Source organism: Moschus berezovskii, chromosome 1 (genome assembly GCF_049115385.1).
Source record: "Moschus berezovskii isolate FMDL1 chromosome 1, NW_MosBer_1.0, whole genome shotgun sequence".
In the NCBI taxonomy this organism is placed as follows: domain Eukaryota; kingdom Metazoa; phylum Chordata; class Mammalia; order Artiodactyla; family Moschidae; genus Moschus; species Moschus berezovskii.
The window spans coordinates 102475674-102501447 of NC_142460.1; the positions used below are offsets into that span (position 1 = coordinate 102475674).

The 25774-nt window shown below is 43.0% G+C and overlaps 1 protein-coding gene across 1 annotated transcript; it reads right to left on the minus strand.

The window, feature by feature from the left end:
* Window positions 1–6459: 6459 nt before the first annotated feature.
* On the minus strand, window positions 6460–14562 carry HRG (histidine rich glycoprotein). Its single transcript, XM_055418698.2, has 7 exons — window positions 14335–14562; window positions 12501–12617; window positions 11634–11724; window positions 10330–10496; window positions 9291–9371; window positions 8490–8591; window positions 6460–7260 (listed from the first exon to the last, which is right to left on the minus strand). The coding sequence occupies exons 1-7, from the start codon at window positions 14524–14526 to the stop codon at window positions 6460–6462; spliced, it is 1551 nt and encodes a 516-aa protein (XP_055274673.2). The 5' UTR covers window positions 14527–14562.
* Between the last annotated feature and the right edge of the window lie 11212 nt (window positions 14563–25774).

The window sequence follows — 25774 nt, forward strand, 5'->3', positions numbered from 1 at the left end:
GGGGTCCCACATCAGGATATTGGTGCAACTAAAAACAAAACGTGGACATCCTTTCTGTGGTCTGTGGTCAAGCCAGGCTCTCTCTCCACTCACTCGCATTAGTTCTAGAAAGGAAAATGCTCCCCGAGGGTGGAGGAGACAGAGGAGAAGCATAAGAAGAGGAGTTGGGTAAAGCCCTGCATCCCCAGTCCTTGCTTCTGGTTTGGTGACTGTGGGTGTCCTTCACTAACAAGTCTCAGCCACCTGTCTGAGAAAGATCAATTATTCAGGGAAGGGTGGTTTAAAAGTAGGCTAAAGCTGAGGGCTAGTCCCTAGCAGATGTTTACCCTCAAGTCTTATCCCCCTCCCCCCAAAAAAAGATGTTTGACTTCTTTGTCGTTGATAGGGTCTCTAGCTCGGCAATTCAGTCTCCCCAAGAGTCCTTGGAAAAGAGGGGTCAGTGTGGACTGAATGGTGGCCTTGCAGCAGAGTGGCAGGAACATGACACTTGATTGTCACCTGAACTTGAGTCCAGTCTAGCTCTGCTCCTTCATTGCTCTGTGATCCTGAGCAAGTCAGGGTCATATAACCTTTCTGAGCTTCAGTTTCCTCCTCTGTAAAATGTAGGATACTATCTTCATTTTTTTTTTTAAGAAGTGAATGTTAATATAATACATGCACAGCGCCTGCTAATTGGTTCTTACAAATTATAAATACATTTAGAATAGGGTGGTTAAGAATCCATGACTTATGGACTTGGCTTCAGGTGCATGGTGATAGTATGTGTGTGGGGTGGTGTGTAGGAAAAAAAGCTAAGGGTGAAAGAGACTTGGGTAAATTCCTAGGCTGAGAAGGAGTGGTAAAAAAGGAGACGTGGGTTCGATCCCTGGGTTGGGGAGATCCCCTGGGGAAGGAAATGGCAGCTCACTCTAGTATTCTCACCTGGGAATCTCATGAACAGAGGAACCTGGTGGGCTACAATCCATGGGGTTGCAAGTGGTCAGATAAGACTCAACAGTAAAAACAAAAACGCATGAGATGACGGCTGTTCACTAAACCTGCTGTGGTGATTATTGCACGGTCATGTAAGTCAAATCTTCATGCTATACACCTAAAATTTATACAGTGAGGTGTGTCAATTATTTCTTCAGAAAAATGAAGAATTAAAAAGAATTAAAAACACGGGACTTGGCAGTGTATGTGCATATGTGTGTGTTCAGTCACACAATTGTGTCCACTCTTGCAACACCATGGACTGTAACCTGACAGGATCCTCTGTCCATGAGATTTTCCAGGCAAGAATACTGGAGTGGGTTACCATTTCCTCCTCCGGTGATTTTCCCAACCCACGGACTGAACCCATGTCTCCTGCATTACAGGCAGATTCTTTACTGTGCCACCTACAGGAAATAAACAGCAAAGGATGTGACTTTGGAGGAGGTCGATCTGGGTTGTAATCCCAGCCCCACAATTTACTTACTGTAAGATCCTAAAAAAGTAAGTAAACTTCTTTGGGCCTCATCTTTCTTCTCTAAAAAATAGTAATCATGGAAGCCCATTTTCCTTTCCTCCTTGAGATACAGCTAGACTTCATTTCCTGAAGCCGCAGTGATGATACTAGTATTCAATACTAGTGTTTAATAACTAGTATCATGCAAACACTGACCAAGCAGACCAGATACAACTCATCAGAAGAGTCACCAGCCATAGACAATCAGTGGGACACCCCACTGAACGCCAGCCCTGCAGAATCACATTTCTCCATGAAGGCATGGACACAGTGCTGGCAGCTTGATTAGAGAGTGGAGAAAGGTGAAATCCAGGAAGACCAAAAAAAAAAAACAACAACATAGCTTAATAACTCTCAGAAGCATTTGAGCAGTATTTTATAATTTATTAAGTCCTTTCACAAATGTTGCTTGAATTATTAAAACAGTTTCCTGGAAAACACAATATTGAATCCTCTCAATTCATTTCAATTAAATGCATTCATAATATGCAAACAGTTGATACAGGTAAATAAAGGAGTAAGAAAGGATTCCTACTTTAGGGATTTTACTTTGTGCTAGAGGTTTGGACAATGTACCATTGATTGCTTCTTTTCCAGATGTTTTTTGTTAAATGATAGCTAAAAAGTATGTGAATGTTTAACTTTTGCTGTAATTAGTGAATTGGCGGGCTGGGATTAGAACGAGATCAACAACCTTCAAAGTTCCACTCCTTATCGGTTATATAACTATATGGGGTTCCCAGGTGGCTCAGGGGTAAAGAATCCACCTGCAATACAGGAGATACAAGAGACATAGGTTTGATCCCTGGGTTGGGAAGATTTCCCTGGAGGAGGGCATGGCAACCCACTCCAGTATTCTTGCTTGGAGAATCCCACAGACAGAGGAGCCTGGTGGGCTACAGTCCATGGGGTTGCAAAGAGTTGGACACGACTGAAGCGACTGATCATGCATCCACGCATGCACCTGTATATACAGGCAAGTCCTGTTGTAACTGGACCCTTTGAGGCCTTCCTGGGACAGAACCCCACCCCGTGCCCTCTGCCTGCCTCTTGCTTGTAAAAAGTTTTAGTCTCCTAAACCTTCCCTGAGTTCCAAAGAGTAGATTCACACAATTACTAACTAGGGAAGTGAGGTAGTACAGAAACAAAGGAAAAGCAAGCCCAACAAAATCTTAAACCATGACTTTTATTTTAAACTGATAACTTGATTTATGACCCCAAATTGGCCTGTGGCTTTAACCAACTGGCTCCAAGAGGGCTTACAATATATAACACTGGGGAGGTGGAGCAGGGCGGTGGGGGGAGTCAATTAAGAGCTGAAACTCCTGACCCATCACAAAGGCCCTGAGAAATAATAAAATGCCTCAACCATTGCTATTACTCTCTCCTAGGAAGCAACAGTTAGAACTGGACATGGTACAACAGACTGGTTCCAAATAGGAAAAGGAGTACGTCAAGGTTGTATACTGTCACCCTGCTTATTTAACTTATATGCAGAATACATCATGAGGAACGCTGGGCTGGAAGAAGCCCAGGCTGGAATCAAGATTGCTGGGAGAAATATCAATAACCTCATATATGCAGATGACACCACCCTTAATGGCAGAAAGTGAAGAGGAACTCAAAAGCCTCTTGATGAAAGTGAAAGAGGAGAGTGTAAAGGTTGGCTTGAAGCTCAACATTCAGAAAACTAAGATCATGGCATCTGGTCCCATCACTTCATGGGAAATAGTTGGGGAAACAGTGGAAACAGTGTCAGACTTTATTTTTTTGGGCTCCAAAATTACTGCAGATGCTGATTGCAGCCATGAAATTAAAAGACGCTTATTCCTTGGAAGGAAAGTTATGACCAACCTGGATAGCATATTAAAAAGCAGAGACATTACTTTGCCAACCAAGGTCTGTCTAGTCAAGGCTATGGTTTTTCCAGTGGTCATATATGGATGTGAGAGTTGGACTGTGAAGAAAGCTGATTGCTGAAGAATTGATGCTTTTGAACTGTGGTGTTGGAGAAGACTTTGGAGAGCCCCTTGGACTGCAAGGAGATCCAGCCAGTCCATTCTAAAGGAGATTAGTCCTGGGTGTTCATTGGAAGGACTGATGCTAAAGTTGAAACTCCAATACTCTGTCCACCTCATGCGAAGAGTTGACTCACTGGAAAAGACTCTGATGCTGGGAGGGATTGGGGACAGGAGGAGAAGGGGACAACAGAGAATGAGATGGCTGGATGGCATCTCCGACTCGATGGAGGTGAGTTTGAGTGAACTCCGGGAGTTGGTGATGGACAGGGAGGCCTGGCGTGCTGTGATTCATGGGGTCGCAAAGAGTCGGACGGGACTGAGTGACTGAAATGAACTGAACTGAACTGAGCTGAACTGAACTGAGAGAGAAGTTGAGGGATCACAAGACATTGATTGACTGATTTACTTTGCAGGAACCCATAGATTAATCACAATCACCGAGAACACATCTAGTCACAAGACAGTGCCAGGGTATCTGCAACTGCTGCTGCTAAGTCGCTTCAGTCGTGTCCGACTCTGTGTGACCCCATAGACGGCAGCCCACCAGCTCCCCCGTCCCTGGGATTCTCCAGGCAGGAACACTGGAGTGGGTTGCCATTTCCTTCTCCAATGCATGAAAGTGAAAAGTGAAAGTGAATTCGTTCCGTCGTGCCCGACCCCATGGACTACAGCCTACCAGGCTCCTCCATCCATGGGATTTTCCAGGCAAGAGTACTGGAGTGGCTTGCCATTGCCTTCTCCGATCTGCAACTGAGACATCCTGAAATCACAAAGATCCCCTCTCCTTTACCTTTTGTCCCTTTCAGAACCTTGTGCCCCGGTCAGTCAGCAAGATAAACTGAGTTTGACACAAGTCTAGCTCTCCCATCATCCATGTTGGTGCATCTTCAGTTAATAAACCTTTCTTTGATCGAAACTCTTTTTTTTTTGGCCTCACAGTATGTCAGGCACACAAAGTTAGGTTCAACAACACTCTGGGCAGGGGGGCGGGGTGGAGGGTTGCTTTTGCTCTTTAATATTTATTTTTCTTTATTTGTTTGACTCATTGGGTCTTAGCTGTCATGCAGGATGTAGGATCTGTATGTAGGATGTGATATGTAGGATCTGTAGCTACAGCATGTAAACTCTTAGTTGCAGCATGTGATCTCTAGTTCCCTGACCAGGGATCGAACACGGATTCCTTGCATTGGGAACCTGGAGTCTCAGCCACTGGACCACCAGTGAAGTCATGTGACAGCACTGCATTTGAGTCTTCACTTGAAATGCCATCATGATCAGCCCGTATTCCATTCCAGCTCTTGGACTGTGCATCTTCAGTGACCACCTTGCTTTTCTCTATCTTTGTGCATTTCTCTTTCTTCCCAGCCTAAGAACTTAGACTCTTTCACCCTTAGCCTTTTTCCCTACCCTGACCAAACCCCCTGCCTCCCAGCCTCACCATTAGAATCTACCTCCTTCCTCCAAACCCACACACCTGAAACTGTTCATTAAGTCAAGTGGAGAGACTCTGAAATCTTGTTGTCATTCAGTCTCTAAGTCATGTCCCACTCTTTGCAACCTCATGGACTGCAGCACATCAGGCTTCCCTGAACTTCACTATCTCCTTCTGATCTTAGCCTGTGTCTAAATACTTGATATTTTCCCTAGTGGTTCAGCAGTAAAGAATCCACCTTCAGTGTTGGAGAGATGGGTTCAATCCCTGGGTTGGGAAGATTCCCTGGAAAAGGAAATGGCAACCCATTCCAGTATTCTCACCTAGAGAATTCCATGGACAGAGGAACCTGGAGGGTTACAGCCCATGGGGTCACAAAGAGTCCGGGCACGACCGTAGCTAAACAACAAAAACAAAATACTTGAGTCTTAATGTGGGAAGAAGGGAAAAGAGAAGATTTGAGTGTGAAAAAGGAGTCTTTTGGCAGTGAAAATAAGTGAAAAGGGGCTCTTATCTGAGACTACTCTGGGGAGAAGATAGGAAAAGGACAGCAGAGGGCATCTCAGTCCTGCTTTCTAGAAACGTAGCCTGGAGGCTGCAGGATCTCAGGGAGAGAGACTTATGACCATACGGAATGACCTCTTGGCAGTCATTCCATTAACTGTCTTACAGAGACTTCTGTATCACCAGTTTGATATAGAAAAAGCAGGTAAAGTAGACCTAAAAATCATGTGAACAGAGTAGTAAGCGTTCCTCAGCAGGGGGACCTGGTGGGTCAGTGGTGAAGAATCAGACCTCATTCTCATGCCTACCACACAAACACCTTGGCACTATGAGAGTAAAACCCTAAAATTGCTTTGTGTGGGGAGTAGCAGAAAGTCCAAGAAGGCCTGAGGTTAAATTTCCCATTAGCTCAGTTAGGATGGCAACTTAAAATAGAAATTAATTTGTTCCAAAAATAGAGTTGTATTTTTTGTGCACCTGAATTTATGGTCATGATTCATGCTTGCAGCCTTTTTTTTTTAAACAATTTCTAGCATGAGCTTTGTTTCCTTAATAATTGAATTGAGAACTTGTTTTCCCAAAAGGAAATTTAGGGAACTGGAGAACAAGTAGAAGAGAATTCGGGTCACTTTTATAAGAGTAATCCTTTTAGTGATAGTAAATTCCTTCTCGGTAGGTCCAACCTCAGCATAAGTGCCAGCAGAGGAAAGATGCCAGAATTAAAGGAGTTTAATCCAAGAAAGAAAGAAATTTTGAGGATCAGAGATTTGCCTCAAGTGATATAGTAGCCGTGATGGACTTAACTTCCAGTCTGTAGTAGCACTGGTATCTTTCTTCTCCTTTCCTTTTGTCTGTCTATTCTTATGCCATTTCCTCCCCTACCCACATTTTGCCCTATCCTGAGTATGAAAGTAAGGTTATAATAACTTGCAATTTTGCGTTACTGGTCACATTTTTATTTCTGGTTCTCCTTCAGGACATGATTCATTTTTCCCCATCAAGGAAATCAGATTTTATTTTGGCAATGTATGTGCAAAAAACTTTGAGATATGTAGAAAATTAATGTTGAATGTCCCGGGACATGATTCAGAGGCTGACTGGGGGAAGGCCTGAATCTCTGGTTGTCGGGGATTATTGTGGTTTGGCAATGAGAAGCTGGGAAAATTGGCTTCTGGAGGAGGGAGAACTTCACCTTTCTTTAGTGAAGGAAGTCGGTGAATATATCCAGTTGGTCTCCAGTGGAGGCGAAAGTGTCTGTCACTTGGGCCTTTTTCTTTGGAGTGCCTAGGTGGTGGGCCACGGCCTCGGCGATGGTGGTCTTGGGGACCTTGGCTATGTGGTGGTGGGTCACAGGGTCCATGGTCGTAGAAATCATGGTCATGGGGATGATGTCCATGGGGGTGGTGTCCATGGGGGTGGTGTCCATGGGGGTGGTGTCCATGGGGGTGATGTCCATGGGGGTGGTGTCCATGGGGGTGGTGACCATGGGGATGATGTCCATGGGGGTGGTGCTCATCAGAACTATGGTCATGAGGGGGCCCATGGTTCTGCTTGGGGCCAAAGGGAGGGTGAGGACATCTTAACCCTGGAGGGGGAAATGGTAGAGGAACCCTTGCTTGAAATGGTGGACTGTCTGAGTGATTTTTGTGTTCTAGACAAGGTGGGCATCTAAAGTTATGTGACTCATGGGGATGACCATGATCTTTAGATCCACTGTGCTTAAATGGAGGCCTTCCAGCAGGAGAATGCTCATGCTCACCAGAGTGGAAGGGACGGCCCAAATGATGTTGCACACCACTGAAGTTTTTATGTTCCTGATGATGGAAACAGAAGAGTGGATATCATCATGTAACACAAAAAGAAGCTAGATGTTTAATTTAATTTATGTCAATGGCATTTAGATTTTTAGATTCCACAACTATTTTTAAAAGTAGGATATCAAAAAAGGATTTCTCAAATTCTTATCTAGCCAACTCGCATTCAAAATACAAACAAACAAAATCAAAATACAAACAAAGCTATCATTTACTACCATCATTATTTCACAATACAAATATTTTATTTTAATAATCAAATAACATTTGATTATTTTAATATTTTTGTTATTTTCTGACTCTTGTCAGAGTCAGAAACTTAATCTCAGGGTAAAGGGTAGTCCTTTAGATGAAATAAATGATATATTGTGAAAACACTCCTTATTATTATTCTTCCCATCTCAATATAAACTGATGAAATTATACTATAAAATGATCCTTATCTATAGATCAACCTTTGGAAAATTAGTGCCTTAAAATTTATATTCTCAATGAGAGTCGAGGTTTTATGGTACAAACATCTCCTACTCCGAAAGAATGATCACTTACCTCTGTGTACTTTTCCTTGTTCAGATTTTAATTTTTAAGAAATCTGTGGAGCCATGTTCATGGTAACAAGCCTGCCCCCTCCATTTGGGGTGGTGCTGGTACATGGGCACTTGGATTATGCTCAGGTTTTTTTTTTTTTTTCTGATATAAAAAATACTGTGAAGAATATCTTGGTATCGAATAAAAACTTTCTGGGACATATGTAAAATACTGTTTTGAGTCTTAGTCCATACACCTTTATATAGTAGATTTTAGCCTCATTCATTTTTTAGGTTCTATGCCTAATATTGAAAACTAGGAATTAAGTGTCAGCACTGGAGTCCTGACTACAAGAGCCACTTTCAATTCATTAGAGGTTGGTTGAATTAATCATGATTTTACTTTTCCAGCAAATCTTACCCTTCTCAATTCTTGGGGGGAAAAAAATTCATATTGTTTGTGTCATATCAGCAATTTGTACTGTCACGATTGTACTTTCCCTGTTCTCTCTGTATTTCTCCTCCTTGTCATCCCGGCTCCCTCATCACCATCTCTCTTTCTCCCTCTTCTGCCTCTCTCTGTCTCTCTCTCTCACACACACACAATACACACCAACAACTGTAAGAACAATATATGCTGTGTGTGTGAAAATATCACCTAATTTGGCACTGATCATGACAAAGGCTACTTAAGCAACCCACCTTGAGGTTGAAGACTTCACAGTTTGTGACAATGTTTTTGGGGGTTTCCAAGTCAGAGGCTTCCACATCATAGAACAAATCTGCTCTGCAGAATCCAAAGCTCTGTAAAGAATAGATAAACCTGTTAGGGTGTGTGTGTTTGAGCGTGTATGTGCAGGTGGTAAGAAGGTATCCAGCTTTGCTGTGAACTCCCAAACATTTGGGAAAGGAAAAGAGGCTTTAGAAAAATCAGGGTTGTTGTTGTTTAGTCATTAAGTTGTGTCCTGAGGAGGGTAAGATACGCCAGAAAATAAGGAGATCTTCATGCAGATACCTGAGTATCAAAGGATAAGTGACTAGGGGAGCAGTCCCTTTGCTTGAGCATCAGGAAGACTGGATTCTAACCTCAGCTCGGCTGTGAACATCAGGCAGGACCCTTTGCTGGGCCTCAGTTACCTCTTTGTCAAATGGAGTCACTGTGAGCTGTGAATGAGGTGACATGAGTGACAGCGCCCTTGGGTGTCAGTTCTTAAAACAAGCTAGTGATTTTAGTTTAATCCTAATGGGTAAAAAAAATCCAGTGCTAAGTGTAGGTAAATAACATGTACAATTTTATAATATATGTGATATTCTCATGACTCACTTAACTGCTCTGTGCCTTAGTTTCCCCATCTGTAAAGCAGGAATAAAAATGGTATCTACTTCATAGGGCAGCAGTGAATTAATAAGGTAACATATGTAAAGCACTTAGAAGGATGCCTGGCACGTAGTAAGTGGTGACTGAATGTTACCTAGCACTTCACAGACACTGATTATACTCACATGAGAGTGTCTGGAAAAGTGGTGACTGGAACAGTTCCTCACAGAGAAGTCCAGGAAGTAACTGGTACCTTCCCCTCCTCTCTGGAACAAATTGGATCCAACCAGTTTCAAGAACATAAAAAGTTAAAAAAAAAAAAAGGCAGTAGATGCTTACTTTCCAACATACTATAAAGTAGTATGAGAATTCAAAATCTCCAATATGCACCATTTTTCTGATGGTCTCTGCTTTTAAAAAATTTATCACATGAGTGATAAGGTGAATACTATTTCATTGAAAGTTTCAACTAATACAGACATAATTAAGGGTATTGTGAAAAATCAACCTTTGTGCCTCCCATTCTCAGAGGTACCACTATCATCCACTTGATGGATTTTTCCTTCAAGCCTTTTCCTAAATATGTTGCACATATACACATATATCTAATTGTTTAACGTAAATGGGATCACAGTCTTAAGTGTTGTTCTGTAACCTACTTTTTCCATTAGCAATATATCCTGAAACTCTTTCCAGTGCATAAACATTCAAAATGTTGTTTTCAGGAATTGTGGTGTATTCATTCCATTGTTTGCATGCACCATAATCTATTTAACTGCATTTACAAAATGCATGACCAACATCAACTAGCTGCTCTGCAAGGCTAGCTTGGGTGGGAAGCACTGAGGTCCTTGGACTGGGAGGCAGAACTCTCTTACTCCAGCCACACCACTGGGAGTGGTGGGGTGGGTACTCCGGGTCTCTGTTTTCCATCATAATACAGGAGATTAGGACCAGATTATTTTAATGACTCACGTAAGTTTTATTATTCGCTTCCGTCTTTCCCTCTTCCTTGTATGGGTTTTACCTTTTCTCTGTTCAATATTCACACACATATACCCACAACTCCAAAAGCCAAAGAACTGAAGGAGGGAGCCTCAATTTAAAAGGCCTCAAATTAAAAGGTCGAGTGAGGGCAGCAAAGAGGCTCAGGGCTGCCAAGCTCACACCTGCTGCGTTGGACCCTGGGCCCTCAATGCTAGCTAAACATTAGAGGAGACTCACCGCTCTTATAGCCCTCTTCACTTTGTCCACTCTGAAAGGAGCAAAGTCACTGTTCTCCCTTTTGTAATTCTCCAGGGCTCTGTCAGCTTGTTTTCTGTAGAGCTCAGTATCCTCAAAGAAATCGAAGAGCACTGGGCTGTCTATAGTATTGGCCAGTGCCGAAGAGACTGGAGAAAGAAATTGGCAGTTTTGCGGTTACTGAGTTGGAAGCAGTAATGTCAATGTTGGAACTTGATACATGTAAGCGTGATGGCAAGAATAACAACAGCTTCCATTTTACAGATGGAAATTGAGGGTTGGAGAGGTAACTTGTCCAAGATCAAGTCAATCAATCAGTGGCAGAGCTAAACTTAAACCCAAATCCTTCTAATGCTGTCTCTGTTGTGACCCCTATTCATGACAACCCATCACTCATAAAGTGCTAATATTTTAATAAACTCTTCTCTGTCTCTGCCAAGGAGAGAGGCATCGTTAACACAAAATTTTGCCCAGAGAGAGAAGATGCAGCTTAATCTTTCTTTATGGCAACCTTGTGAGGGAGTTGCTTGACTGTCAAATTTTTATATATTGAACCATGTAAAGATTAATTATTTTAAAAGAAATTCTGTGATAATTCTTTTTGAAAAGGTGAATTTAAAAGGTGTGTAATTTAGAGTCAGGGCCAGTGGAACAGGGTCATGTCTTTGCCACACTTTGGCTCTGTTCCCCAGGGTGGGTCACTGAATCCCCTTGAGGCTTATTTTATATCTAAAATAGAAAGTATTGTAATCTTTACTTCATAGTCTTGTGAGATTAAACAAGTTAATATATATATAACTGCTTTGTGAACATATGTAACTTTCAGTCATTGAAGTTAATACTTGAACGCTAAGTACTTTGCAAAGTGTACTACATAGGCTATCTATTTAATTCTGAGAAGAACCTGCAGGAATAATATTATTGTTACCCTCATTTTACAAAGGAGGAAAGCTTGAAGAAGTAACTTGCCCTTAAAACCATACAACTAGTAAGTGTTGAGGTTGGGGTTCAAACTCAAATCGGACCCCAGAGCCTATGTTCTCTACAATGATGTCATACAGCCCCTTGTAAATTTCTGTTTTTAGATGTTGAATTTCTATAAAAGAAGATATGCCAGTAATAGGAAAAAATCTCTCTTCTCTTCTAAAGAGAGCAGTAATAATTGCATCCACAAGGGCAGGAACCATTTCTGATACATACCTCATAGACTTCTGTGATGAATACCACTGTTTGATTGAATTTTGTATGAACCTAGAATTAATTAGCATTTTAACAGACAATCATACCAGAACTTGTGGTGCAGTTAAAGTCATTCACTCTAAGATCCTCAGACCCAGTCAAACGTGTTATAGCGATTACCTTACATTGTCCAATCACCTGTAAGAAAGAGAGGTTTATTTTATCGCCTACTTCTTTCCTTAGGTTGACCCGAGGGAACAAAAGCATGAGGCAGCATGCTCCTACTATCCATTTGAAATTATTGTGCTTCCTCTCACCAAACCCTCTCTCAAAAACCTGTATTTTCTTAGCGTAGTTCTGTGAGCTGGATTTGTTACAAGCATCCAAAACCCTCATGAGAACCACAGAGAAAGTGTTGAAAGAGATCATGGCCATATCCCAAACATTTTCAAGGAAAAAAAAGCTAAAACTGCTGGATATGTAGTCATCTTATTTTCTGGAATTAAAATCTTGTATCTTTGCTCATTTATCTTTGCATCTTCCTCTGTGGCAGAGAACCTGGGCTCTGAGAACCCATGTGCAATGTGCAGAACAAGACTCTATTCCTCATGGTTGACTGCAACTAATCCCTTTGGCCATTTCTGTTAGGGAGAACAGTATTCACAGTTAGAGGTTCAGAGGTTCTTAGACATTAGGTGATTTGCCCAAGGTCTCACAGCTGGTCATGCTATGACATGGGACCATAAGCCCCACTGACTATTCATGAACTGGTTTCCTGGTATGGCTCTCAAGAAAATATTACTCTAGTCAACATAGTCCTTATAAGCCAAGAGGCAGAAGTTTTGCTCTTATTGTTTTACTGTGTAAGCTCAGGTGTACAACCATCCTGGGCAAGAAGATATTTCTGCTTCTTTCTATCTATTGATAGAAGTCAGGAATGCTAAGAGGAGAGGAATAGTACCCGGTTTACTTACTATTTCAGATGGACGACGAGAAACATCTGGCTCACAGTCATCCCAGTGCTTCCTGGATAGGACTGGACAGTCGGATTCTTTCACATCCAAGACTAAATAGTAGACAACTGTGGATTCCTGGGGAATGCCAAGAAAGCAATGGCTGGGAAGTATGTGGAAACCCAGAGTTTTCCAATAAAAATAATCTCTTTATTTCTTAAATGGAATTTCTGTCATTCTACTCCTCTCCAAGTCATTGCAGGTGCCCTACCTTTATATCATTTGATCTGTTTACTTAATAAAAAGCATCAGAGAGTTTTTAACTGGTCACAACGTTGCTTCTGCCCATGAATTTTAAAGAGCAATCACAAAAAGGCAGTGTTGGTTTGGGTGGAAGTATTGAAGGTACAAGCCTAAAATATAAGCGATGACAGCCATATTATGGCCTCCATTCTGTGTGTGCAGTTGTGTCCTATCATCCAGTTCTATTTCTGAACTTGGGTTTCTTGTCTTTATTTATTTTTTTTTAATAGATTGACTCTTTTTTTTTTTTTTCCCCTTTGGCAGCATGTGGGATCCTAGTTCCCTGACCAGGGATCAAACCTGTTCTCCTTACACTGGAAACTTGGAGTCCTAACCACTGTACCATCAGGGGAATCCCAGATTTCTTGCCTTGATTTCAACTTGCCCCAAATTCAATTCACTCTCTTCTCTTATGAACTAGCTCTGTCCCTCTACCTCCTTTGTCTAATCAGAGATGCCATTATTTATTGCCTAAGTCTTTGGCTTAAGGAATGTCTCTCTTTCAAGATGATGGCTGTTTCAAAACCCCCAGAGAACCTCTGGAACCTCTGCTTTTGTTCTGTTTCTCCATACCTTCCTTCCAGATTCCCTACACACATAGAGGTGGTATACCAGGAATTCTCCTAGAAGGCCATTATGCTATTCAAATCCTGCTCATTCTTCAGGATCCAAATGAAGCCTTCTCCGAATCCATCATAATTGATCTTCTATTTGATCCCTCCAGCATTTATTCCACTCACTTAGTCACCTGAATATATCTTACCCAGTTCACTTATGTGTGTGTGTGTGTGAGCTGATGATTATTTCCTTGAAAGCAAGGCCCATAGTTTATTATAATCTTTCTCTTATAGCACTTAGCCTTTGATTGGGCTCTGCATAAGTGCTTATAAGTATTTAGAGGCTAATCAAGGACATAATGACTGTGTTTGGTAGCTTCAGTCATGTCCAGCTCTTTGCAACTGCATGGACTGTAGCCCAAAAGTTTCCTCTATCCATGGGATTTTCCAGGCTAGAATACTGGAGTGGGTTGACATGCCTTCCTCCAGGGGATCTTCCCAACCCAGAGATCGAACCCGTGTCTCCTATGTCTCCTGCATTGGCACGAGGGTTCTTTACCATCAGTGCCACCTGGGAAGTCCAGGACATACTAGTAACAAATATTAATTCAAAGGATGAGAGAACAGTTAGAGCAGCCCTGAGGGCTTCCCAGGTAGCACAGTGGTAAAGAATCTGCCTGCCAATACAGGAGACACAAGAGAAATGGGTTCGATCCTTGGGTGGTGAAGATCCCCTGGAGGAGGAAATGCAACCCACTCCAGTATTCTTGCTTGGGAAGTCCCAAGGACAGAGGGGCCTGGCGAGCTACAGTCCATGGGGTTGAAAAGAGTCAGACGTGACTGAACACAGCACGGCACAGAGCAGCCCAGAAATGAAACCAACAACCCTGACCAAAGCCAATCCACTGTGCAAAGTGGTAGGCTTAGGAGCTAGCGTCTCCTTTGGCCCTGGTCCACCACCTCCCCACTCAGCTCTGCCATGGGAGGCTCCTCACCACTTTGTCCAAGTGGGCATCAGCGACCCGCAGCAACTGGAAAAGGTAGCCATCCCACCGTCCTTTATTGATCAGGTCCAGAGCTTTTGCAGCCACAGGTTCAATGGCATCACAGCCTAAGGGATTCACAGCACAAGAACACTGCTGTGTGATCAGAAGGATGGACAACAGTGCTGCAGTGAGTACCTTCATCTTGTCAAAATGTGAAAAGCATCCCTTGGTCTGGGATACCACAGCAGAGAAGTTTATACAAATTTTCTAAAACGCACACAGAACTGATTAAACAAGATTTTATACATTTTTGTTATGTAACTGGGGATGTTCACCTTGACCCCTGGTTCAAATATCTGTCAACACTCTGTAAATGATTAGTGGGCCCTGGGGACAGAAAGTTGAAACAGGCCATGTTTATAAACATTCCTCGTTTTGAGGCTAATGCCCTCAAAACCACCTGTTCCAACCTGGGGAAGACAGTGAGATGTTTTATAGTAACTGTTCAGGGAGGGTTGTGATCAGCTTGTGGTCATTCTTCTAATGGGTTTGAGGTGGGGTAAGTTGAGTCAGCATCATCAACCTTCAGGCCTGACAGGTCTGGGGTCTGTGTGTTTGGGGGCAGCATACCATCGTTAACTATTAACTTCTCCCACCTGGAGGGGGTTTCAGTATCTGCAAGAGAGCTTAAAGATATTGTTGTGTGTAATGGTTGAAGAGGAAACAGGACCTAGGCCCAAGGCTACTCTTGACTGTTTCTCCCTGGTCTTGAACCCCTGTGCATGCTAAGTCACTTCAGTCATGTCCAACTCTATGTGATCCCATGGACTGTAGCCCGCCAGGCTCCCCTGTCCATGGGATTCTCCAGGCAAAAATACTGGAGTGGGTTGCCATTTCCTCCTCCAGGGGATCTTCCCCACCCAGTGATCAAATCCGCATTTCTCTTTTACATTTGGCAAGCAGGTTCTTTATCACTAACACCACCTGGGAATCCCCTCACTTTTCAAACTAACAATTGCTTGAATTGAAAGTCAGGGAAGGTCATGGAGGCTAAATGAAGGCTGTTCCCTGTAATCAAAGAAATGGGGGACACAGAAAAACTGTGTGCCCAGGAGCCCCACAGGGTCCTGCTCGGTATTACCTGGGAAAAAGTTGGGAGCACACTCGTGTCATTCCAGTTCTTTGTGACCCTTGAAGTTGCTAAAGAGAATTAGTTCATGTGGAAGAGGAAGATGGTGAAGGGAGCAGTCAAGTCATTCGATGCCCTTCCCAGAGATAGGGTTAGAGGGCATATACCACTGGGTGAGGGACCCAGCACTAGGGGATTGGGCTGAGATTAAGCTAATCCCCCATCTGCACCCCTCCTGAAAAAACAGTATAAGTGCACAGATCCCTCATACCAGTAGAGCCCAGCAGCATCAGAAAGGATGAGGAGAAGTCAGCTCAGGTTGCTTCCCACTACCAGTGACTTAGAGCACCTGCCTTCCTCCCCAGTCTCCTTGCAGTGCCTTGAATTCATATTGGAGTCACCCTAAGAGCTTTTCAGAATCCTTGTGTCCCAGTCTCCCCCAGAGCAATTAAACCAGGGGCTTTCGGGGTGGACCCAGGAGTTGGTAGTTTTCCCAATGTACAGTCAAGGCTGAGAACCGGTTGGACTTTGGACACAATCCAAGGGAAGGGAAAGAATTTGAAGCGAGAAACCATGGGGAAGGTGTATGGAATGAGACCTCACTTCCCAGAGTCATAGTCTGATGTTCAGTTCAGTTCAGTCGCTCAGTCGTGACCGACTCTCTGCAACCCCATGAATCACAGCACGCCAGGCCTCCCTGTCCATCACCAACTCCCAGAGTTCACTCAAACTCATGTCCATTGAGTCGGTGATGCCATCCAGCCATCTCATTCTCTGTCGTCCCCTTCTCCTCCCGCCCCCAATCCTTTCCAGCATCAGAGTCTTTTCCAGTGAGTCAACTCGTCGCATGAGGTGGCCAAAGTATTGGAGTTTCAGCTTTAGCATCAGTCCTTCCAACGAACAACCGGGATCGATCTCCTTTAGAATGGACTGGTTGGATCTCCTTGCAGTCCAAGGGACTCTCAAGAGTCTTCTCCAGCACCACAGTTCAAAAGCATCAATTCTTCGGCGATCAGCTTTCTTCACAGTCCAACTCTCACATCCATACATGACCACTGGAAGCAGTCTGATGAAGTGAGTGTTAAAAGGGGAAGAAATCTGTTTTGAGTTATATTTGAGATTGTACCTTTAATATTAGTAACACTAGCTTTTAAATATCCAAACCAGATGGCTGCAGTGTAATGTAGAATGACAGGAATAGTATGGAATCTGGCCAAGGTGTTACTCAGCCAGCTCCAACCCAGGGAGGGAGGGGAAGGTCATTGATTAGAACACAACCATATTATGTTTCAATGGAGAACAGGTCGAGCTCCTTAATTATGCTTTTCTAGTAAATGGCAACCCACTCCTGTGTTCTTGCCTGGAGAATCCCAGGGACGGGGGAGCCTGGTGGGCTAACATCTGTGGGGTCGCACAGAGTCAGACACGACTGAAGCGACTTAGCAGCAGCAGCAGCAGTATTGCTACACTGGCCACACCCAATATTGAGTGCCCTGGGTGGGTCAAATGCAGATGGAGGGAAAGAGATTGGAACATTGAGGGGATGGAAGAGGGCACTGACAGTGAGAATCAGCTTTTCCTGAACACTGTTGTAGAAGGACTGATGTTGAAGCTGAAACTCTAATACTTTGGCCACCTGATGAGAAGACCTGGCTCATTTGAAGAAGCCCTGATGCTGGGAAAGATTGAAGACAGGAGGAGAAGGGGATGACAGAGGATAAGATGGTCAGATGGCATCACTGACTCAATGGACATGAGTTTGGGTAAACTCCGGGAGTTGGTGATGGACACGGAGGCCTGGTGTGCTGCAGTCCATGGGGTGGCAAAGAGTCGGACACGACTGAGTGACTGAACTGAACTAAACTGTTAAGACCTAGGGTTAGTCATGAGGGCCATGCATTCTCTTCTCCTTGCTTTAATTTTTGGCCATGCCATGTGGTGTATGGGTTGTTAGTTCCCTGACCAGAGATCGAAACTGTGCTCCCTGCATTCTAAGCACAGAGTCCCAACCACCAGACCACCAGGGAAGTCCCTTCCCCCTGCTTTATCGAACCTTAAAGACAAATACTGTACTAGCGATGTGTTAGGTTTCTTGCTAGACCCTGACTGAAATAGTGTCAAAGACACTAACTGATACCCCGACTGAGTCATTTTTCCATCTTAAAGGAGGCAGAGAAGGGTAATAGTGTGTGAACGTTGTCTATTGCTCTTAAGCAAATTATACCAAGGCATATGAACCTCTTCTGGGAAACAGCTCCTGGGAGGAGGAGAATAGTCATATCTGCGAATTCCCTGTCGAATGAGTTTGCTAGGGCTTCCAGAACAAAGTACCACAGACTGGGTGGCTTAAACAATAGAAGTAATTATTTCATAATTCTAGAGACTAAGAAGTCCAAGATCGAGGTGTCAGAGGACTGGTTTCTTCTGAGGCCTCTATCCTTGGCTTGTACATGGCCATCTTCTCTCTGTCCCCATGTGTTCTTCCCTCTGTACTCATCTGTATGCTAAATCTGCTCTTCTTATAAGGATACATACTGAATTAGGGCCCACCCTAATGACTTCATTTTTAACCTAATTACCTCTTTAAAGACCTTACTTCCAAATACAGTCACATTCTGAGAAACTGGGGATTAGGACTTCAGCATATGAATTTTATGGGGACACAATGTAGCCCATAGCACCTGTCCAATTTAAAAAAGATATGTGTGTGTATATATATATGTGTGTGTATATGTGCAACTACATATATTTGTGTGTGTATATGTGTATAATATATATGTATAAACACATTCATTATTACATAGTTTTTTAAATTAAAAAATTGGGAGTAAATGTTATCTGGTTCCTTAATTTCTGCCCTAGGAAAAAAATTCAAAGGAGTCAGAAAGTTCTCCAACTTCAAACAATGTTTTGTTCTCCCCAGGCTTAACCACAGGCTACAGGCAAATCACTTCCATCTATCCCATCACTAAATTTATCAAGTTCTAGGACTTGAAGAAAGCTGATCGCCGAAAAATTGATGCTTTTGAACTGTGGTGCTGGAGAAGACTCTTGAGAGTCCCTTGGACTGCAAGGGACCAGTCCATTCTAAAGGAGATCAGTCCTGGGTGTTCATTGGAAGGACTGATGCTAAAGCTGAAACTCCAATACTTTGGCCACCTCATGCAATGAGTTGACTCACTGGAAAAGACTCTGATGCTGGAAGGGATTGGGGGCAGGAGGAGAAGGAGATGACGGAGAATGAGATGGCTGGATGGCATCACCGATTCGGTGGACGTGAGTTTGAGTGAACTCCGGGAGCTGGTGATGGACAGGGAGGCCTGGCGTGCTGTGATTCATGGGTTCGCAAAGAGTCGGACATGACTGAGCGACTGAACTGAACTGAACTGAAGGGCTTGAAGACTATTCAGACAGGTAAGAAAAAAAAAAAAAATCCACCTTCAAGTGGAAGGTTTTGCAGACAATATCTGACCAATACTTGGTGTTGAAATGATTATGAAATAAAGGAAGAGTGAAGTTCTGATGAATCCCAGTCACTTGATATCTTTTAATTTTCATATTATTTGATCAAAAGAATCACACTATGCTTTTGTAAAAAATTAACAGAAATCTCAATTACATAGAATTGGGAGACCAGAAGGGGGAGCACTCATGCCCTGTGACATTGGCAGAGCCCAACAAACAAGGAGAGACTTCTGTCCTGGCAACAGATCAGCCAATGGAAAGCCACGGACTCTGTTTACTATAGCTCTCTCAACTTTCTTTTCCTCTCTATTAAAGTTTTCCTTCCCTGCTGTCTGGGGAATTCTCTGCAGCTCTCTGAGTTTACAAACCCTAAATTGCAAATTTCTGCTGATCCCAAATAAATCCATCTTTGCTGGAGAGGTAGCTGGCAGTGTATTTGTTTCAGGCCAACATTTTGGTGGCTTGTGGAGTAACAGGCAAATTTGGCCTTGGAGCACCTAATGAAGCAGGGCAAAGGCTAATAGAGTTTTGTCAAGAGAACGCACTGTTCATAGCAAACACCCTCTTCCAACAACACAAGAGAAGACTCTACATATGGGCATCACCAGATGGTCAACACCGAAATCTGATTGATTATATTCTTTGCAGCCAAAGATGGAGAAGGCTCTATACAGTTAGCAAAAACAAGACCAGGAGCTGACTGTGGCTCAGATCATGAACTCCTTATTGCCAAATTCAGACTTAAATTGAAGAAAGTAGGGAAAACCACTAGGCCATTCAGGTATGACCTAAATCAAATCCCTTATGATAATACAGTGGAAGTGAGGAATAGATTTAAGGGACTAGATCTGATAGATAGAGTGCCTGATGAACTCTGGACGGGAGTTCGTGACATTGTACAGGAGACAGGGACCAAGACCATCCCCATGGAAAAGAAATGCAAAAAAGCAAAATGGCTGTCTGAGGAGGCCTTACAAATAGCTGTGAAAAGAAAGAAGTGAAAAGCAAAGGAGAAAAGGAAAGATATAAGCAGCTGAATGCAGAGTTCCAAAGAATAGCAAGGAGAGATAAGAAAGCCTTTCTCAGTGATCAATGCAAAGAAATAGAGGAAAATAACAGAATAGGAAAAACAAGAGATCTCTTCAAGAAAATTAGAGATTCCAAGGGAACATTTCATGCAAAGATGGGCTCGATAAAGGACAGAAATGGTATGGACCTAACAGAAGCAGAAGATATTAAGAAGAGGTGGCAAGAATACACAGAAGAACTGTACAAAAAAGATCTTCATGACCAAGATAGTCATGATAACGTGATCACTGACCTAGAGCCAGACATCTTGGAATGTGAAGTCAAGTGGGCCTTAGAGAGCATCACTACAAACAAAGCTAGTGGAGGTGATGGAATTCCAGTGGAGCTATTTCAAATCTTGAAAGATGATGCTGTGAAAGTGCTGCACTCAATATGCCAGCAAATTTGGAAAACTCAGCAGTGGCCACAGCACTGGAAAAGGTCAGTCTTCATTCCAATCCCAAAGAAAGGCAATGCCAAAGAATGCTCAAACTACCGCACAATTGCACTCATCTCACATGCTAGTAAAGTCATGCTCAAAATTCTCCAAGCCAGGCTTCAGCAATATGTGAACCGTGAACTCCCAGATGTTCAAGCAGGTTTTAGAAAAGGCAGAGGCACCAGAGATCAAAGTGCCAACATCCGCTGGATCATGGAGAAAGCAAGAGAGTTCCAGAAAAACATCTATTTCTGATTCATTGACTATGCCAAAGCCTTTGACTGTGTGGATCACAATAAACTGGAAAATTCTGAAAGAGATGGGAATACCAGACCACCTGACCTGCCTCTTGAGAAACCTGTATGAAGGTCAGGAAGCAACAGTTAGAACTGGACATGGAGCAACAGACTGGTTCCAAATAGGAAAAGGAGTGCGTCAAGGCTGTATATTGTCACCTTGCTTATTTAACTTATATGCAGAGTACATCATGAGGAATGCTGGGCTGGAAGAAGCACAGGCTGGAATCAAGATTGCTGGGAGAAATATCAATAACCTCAGGTATGTAGATGACACTACCCTTATGGCAGAAAGTGAAGAGGAACTCAAAAGCCTCTTGATGAAAGTAATAGAGGAGAGTGAAAAGGTTGGCTTGAAGCTCAACATTCAGAAAACAAAGATCATGGCATCTGGTCCCATCACTTCATGGGAAATAGATGGAAACACAGTGGAAACAGTGTCAGACTTTATTTTTTGGGGCTCCAAAATCACTGCGGATGCTGATTGCAGCCATGAAATTAAAAGACGCTTACTCTTTGGAAGGAAAGTTATGATCAACCTTGATAATATATTAAAAAGCAGAGACATTACTTTGCCAACAAAGGTCCGTCTAGTTAAGGCTATGGTTTTTCCTGTGGTCATGTATGGATGTGAGAGTTGGACTGTGAAGAAAGCTGATCGCCGAAGAATTGATGCTTTTGAACTGTGGTGTTGGAGAAGACTCTTGATAGTCCCTTGTACCTCAAGGAGATCCAACCAGTCCATTCTAAGGGAGATCGATCCTGGGTGTTCATTGGAAGGACTGATGCTAAAGCTGAAACTGCAATACTTTGGCCACCTCATGTGACGTGTTGACTCACTGGAAAAGACTCTGATGGTGGGAAGGGTTGGGGGCGGGAGGAGAAGGGGATGACCGAGAAAGAGATGGCTGGATGGCATCACCGACTCTGTGGACATGAGTTTGAGTGAACTCCGGGAGTTGGTGATGGACAGGGAGGCCTGGCGTGCTGTGATTCATGGGGTCGCGGAGAGTTGGACACGACTGAGCGACTGAACTGAACTGAACTGAACAAGGCCCAGAGAAGATGCCCAGCAGCTCCAGGGTTGGTGAGCAAATAGGTGTGGTATCCACAGTTGAACCAACTGTTGCTCATGGCTTTTCCTGCCTGGGAGTTTGAAGGTATAACTTTCTCCCGGATTTGAGCGCTTTGTTCAGTTCAGTCACTCAGTTGTGTCTGACTCTCTGCAATCCCATGGACTGCAGCATACTAGGCTTCCCTGTCCTCTGCCCTCATTAATTTATTAGAGACTTCTTAGAGAAGTATACTGGAATGTCTGTCTCTAAAAAGGGGGGCATAATTCTAGAAAACTGACAGTCATCATCAAAGTGACCCACAAAGTGAATTAATGATCTTTTGATCTTTTATTTGTTCTATCTCTGACAGCACTAGAGCAGATTCTGGAAACACTGATCATTTGTCTCTATTGAATCATTTACCACTTTCCTTATGGACACCATCCACAGTATACTTCCCATCAAGATTCAAGTAGATCCCTCAAAACTTCTTCCCAGAATTAATCAATCCCCTATTTGTAAAGAAACCCTTCAAGGCATAAAGCCCATAATAGAAGATTACAAGGCTCAAGGCCTCATTTTCCCTTGTACATTAATAGCTCCTGCATATTTCCCATATTACCAGTGAGAAAATCTAAGGAGCAAGTGTTGAGATTTGTCCAGGACCTCTGAGCAATAAGCAACATTGTTATCCCTCATACCTTACTAACATCCATTCTCACTGGAAGTAAAGTTGTTTTTTTTTTACTGTAAGTGATTTATGCAGTGCATTCTTCAGTATTCGAGTTAATGAACCTAGCCAGTACCTTTTTGTCTTTACTTGGGAAGAAAAAAATTCACCTGGAAAGCAATGCCTCAGGGTTATACTGACCGTCCTTCTGAAGGCTGATCTGAAATATTCTTCCTTTCTTTTGTTTTTTGGCCACACCATGGGGCTTGTGGGATCTCAATTCCCTGACCAGGGATTGGATCCTGTCCCTTGGCAGTGAAAGCGCAGAGTCCTAACCAGCGGCTGCCAGGGAATTCCCTGGGCTGAAGGCTGATTGGGATGACATAAAGTTCCCTCGGGGTTTTACTTTGTTGCAGCAGGCAGATCCTTTGCTTCTTTGCTGTCTTTCTCAAGCCTTCTCACAGGAAGACAGCAACCACTTGCTAAAACTTTTAGCCTTAAAGGAACGTAAGGTTGTCAAGGAAAAATTGTAGTTTGTCCAAACCCAGGTTTGATATTTAGAGCATCTGATAATAGAAAAAGGTCTGTACTGAGATCCAGATAAGACCTCACAGTGTCCTAAGTCCCATCAGACCGAAAACTAAGCATAGCTGTGAGGTTTTCTCAGGCTAGTTGGTTATTAATGAAATTAGATTCCAAACTTCTTATGGCCAAACCTCTATGTTTTACTCAACAATAAAGACTGTAGTTTTGTGGGAAGAACTGACAACACAGTCTTTGAGGCCTTAAAGGAGAGTCTGATGAACCCTGACTTCGGGCATCCCGGTGATCAGATTTCCCTTTTCCTTTTTGTGTATGAAGAGGAAGGGAACGCCTTAGGGTACTCACCAAAAACACAGGGACCACCGTCAACTCACAGGGTATTATGGCCAGCAACTGGATCCCTGGTAGAGAGATACCGCCCTTACCTTAGAGCCATTACAGCCACTGCCCTTTTGGTTAAGACCACTGAGAAAATTGTCGTGGGATCCTTGTTAACTATTTTTGTACTTCATACAGTTAGGAGCCTCCTGAACTCTTATTATGCTCAACATTTCTCAGCCAGTCACCTCACCTCTTATGAAGTCCTTTTGTTAACTGTTGTTCACATAACTCTTTTATGTTGTAATAGCCTTAACCTGGCTATGGTTCTCCCCTCACTGAGGAAGTCCTTCGGGACTGCTTAATGCTTATAAACCTGATCCCTCTAATGATCTGTAGGAAATTCCATTGGTAACACTAGTTTCTCATGGTTCGCTGATGGGTTTTATTTAAAGGTGACAATGGCAAATATTATGCTGGGAATACATTTTGGTCTCCTTTTGATGGGGTTAAGGCAGCATCTTTACCTAAGTCTACTTTGGCCTAACAGACTGGATTATATGCTCTTACACAGGCTTGTTCTTAAGCCAAGGACAAAACTGCCATTATTTATATTGATAGTAGCTATGCTTTCAGAGTAGCTCATGATTTTAGAACGTCATGAGGGAAAATGCAGCTTCCTTACTTCTCTGGAAATAAAATTTTTAAATGGCTCCTATGTTTAGGAATTTAAAAGAACTGCTTTAACCTATTGCTTTAGCTATTATTAAGACCCCTGGGGCATTCTAAACTTGACTTTCTAAGAGAAATTCACCTTTCTGAGATTTCTGCAAGGAGTTCTGTCCTTAAAGGGACCCACAGCAGCCAAACCCCTGTCATGGTCCAAAGGGCCATTTTTAAAGTGATAATTTAGAAAAGCTGGCTACAGAGGCCCCGAAACTGGCCTCAGAAAAACAAAAAACAAGATTTTTCAGCAATTGTTGGTTTGGTAAAAAGAGAAACCTCTAGTTTGGACCAAATAACAGCCCAGTTCTACTGGTGACTCTAAAATTCCCACTTCTCACCACTGTACATGCATTAAACCATTGGTATCCTGACAAAATAACTTCATGAACCAATATTGGATTTCAGGCAGCTTGCTCCATCCAATGGATATAAGACTATTTTGTCATAGTCTGCATGTTTTCACACCAAACTGAAGCCTTCCCTTGCAGACAGGCTACTGCCTCTTCTGTGGCTAAAGTCCTCCTGGAAAAGATTCTCCCTATCTGGGGAACTCCTCTCAAACTTCAGAGTGATCGAGGAACACAGTTTACTTGCCAGGTGTTTTGATGCATATGTGCTGTTTGGTCGCTTTTACACTTTCATTGTGCTCACCACCCTCAATCCTCTGGCTTGAAAACATCGTTAAGACTCACTTGGAAAAATCTGTAGGGGCCCTCCAGCTACCTTAACCAAAAGCATTGCTATTGGTCCCTCTAGATTCCAGATCTGCCCATTTTGGAACTCATAATTCGCACCCTTTGAGATGGTCACAGGACACCCAATGCATTTGCCTCCTGCTTCTTTTGACCCACAGCTGATAAAGGAGAGATATTCCAATATTGCAAAGGGCTAATTGTTTCTATTTAAAATAACCATGTTTCAGTAAAGCAATCTTTTCACGGTGTGCCCTTGGGAGAAAAAGACCTTAAACATCATACCTTGCAACCTGGAGATTTTGTCTGGTTTGAAAAGACATCGCCAGAAGAACTCTCCTTCAACCTCATGGAAAGGCCTCTATCAGGTACTGCTAACCAGCTCTTGTGCCACCAAACTCCAAAGAAAAGACTCTTGGATTAACATGATACATCTAATGAAAGTGCCAAACCCTAATTGGACCTGCCATCATCTGGTGACCTGAGACTAAAGCTTTCCCAGAACTGAAGCAGATGACATCTGATGAGAAAACTTTCCAAAGATACTCAGACCAGGCCTGTTAGAAGTTTGTTAACAGAATTTTGATGATAGAATGCTTCAGATGATCTCCAGTGTCTAGGATCTTGATAAAAATATGAACTTTAGATGAAAGGACCTGAGAGTTCCCTACCCTTTCGTGTCATTTAAATGCAACCTTAATAGGTTTGTAATCTTTGTACTTTCCCTCCAGTTTGAGACACTACATTCAGGAGAGGTCTCTCCTGACACTGAAGGACAAAAAGCCATGGAAGTCAGGAAACCCTACTCCTGATCAATGGTGTTTTCAGAGAAAGATCTCGATCAAAAGGGGAGAAATGTAAAAAAATAATAAACCAGAAACCTCAATTAAATAGGGTTGAGAGCCAGAAGGAGGAGCTCTCACCTGTGACAATAGCGCAGCCCAAGAGGAAGAAGAAAGACTCTCCTTTCCTGGCAAGGACTCAGTCAATGAAAAACCATGGACTTTTTGTGTACTGTGGCCCTCCCAACTTCATTTTCCTCTCTATG

Coding starts and splice junctions, on each gene's coding strand:
- HRG (XM_055418698.2), bottom strand. CDS start 14,526: ATGAAGGTACTCACTGCAGCACTGTTGTCCATCCTTCTGATCACACAG. Junction 12,618..14,334: donor ATGCCCACTTGGACAAAGTG/GTGAGGAGCCTC, acceptor GGCATTCCCCAG/GAATCCACAGTTGTCTACTA. Junction 8,592..9,290: donor ACTTTTCCAGACACTCTCAT/GTGAGTATAATC, acceptor TATTCTTTACAG/AGCTTTGGATTCTGCAGAGC.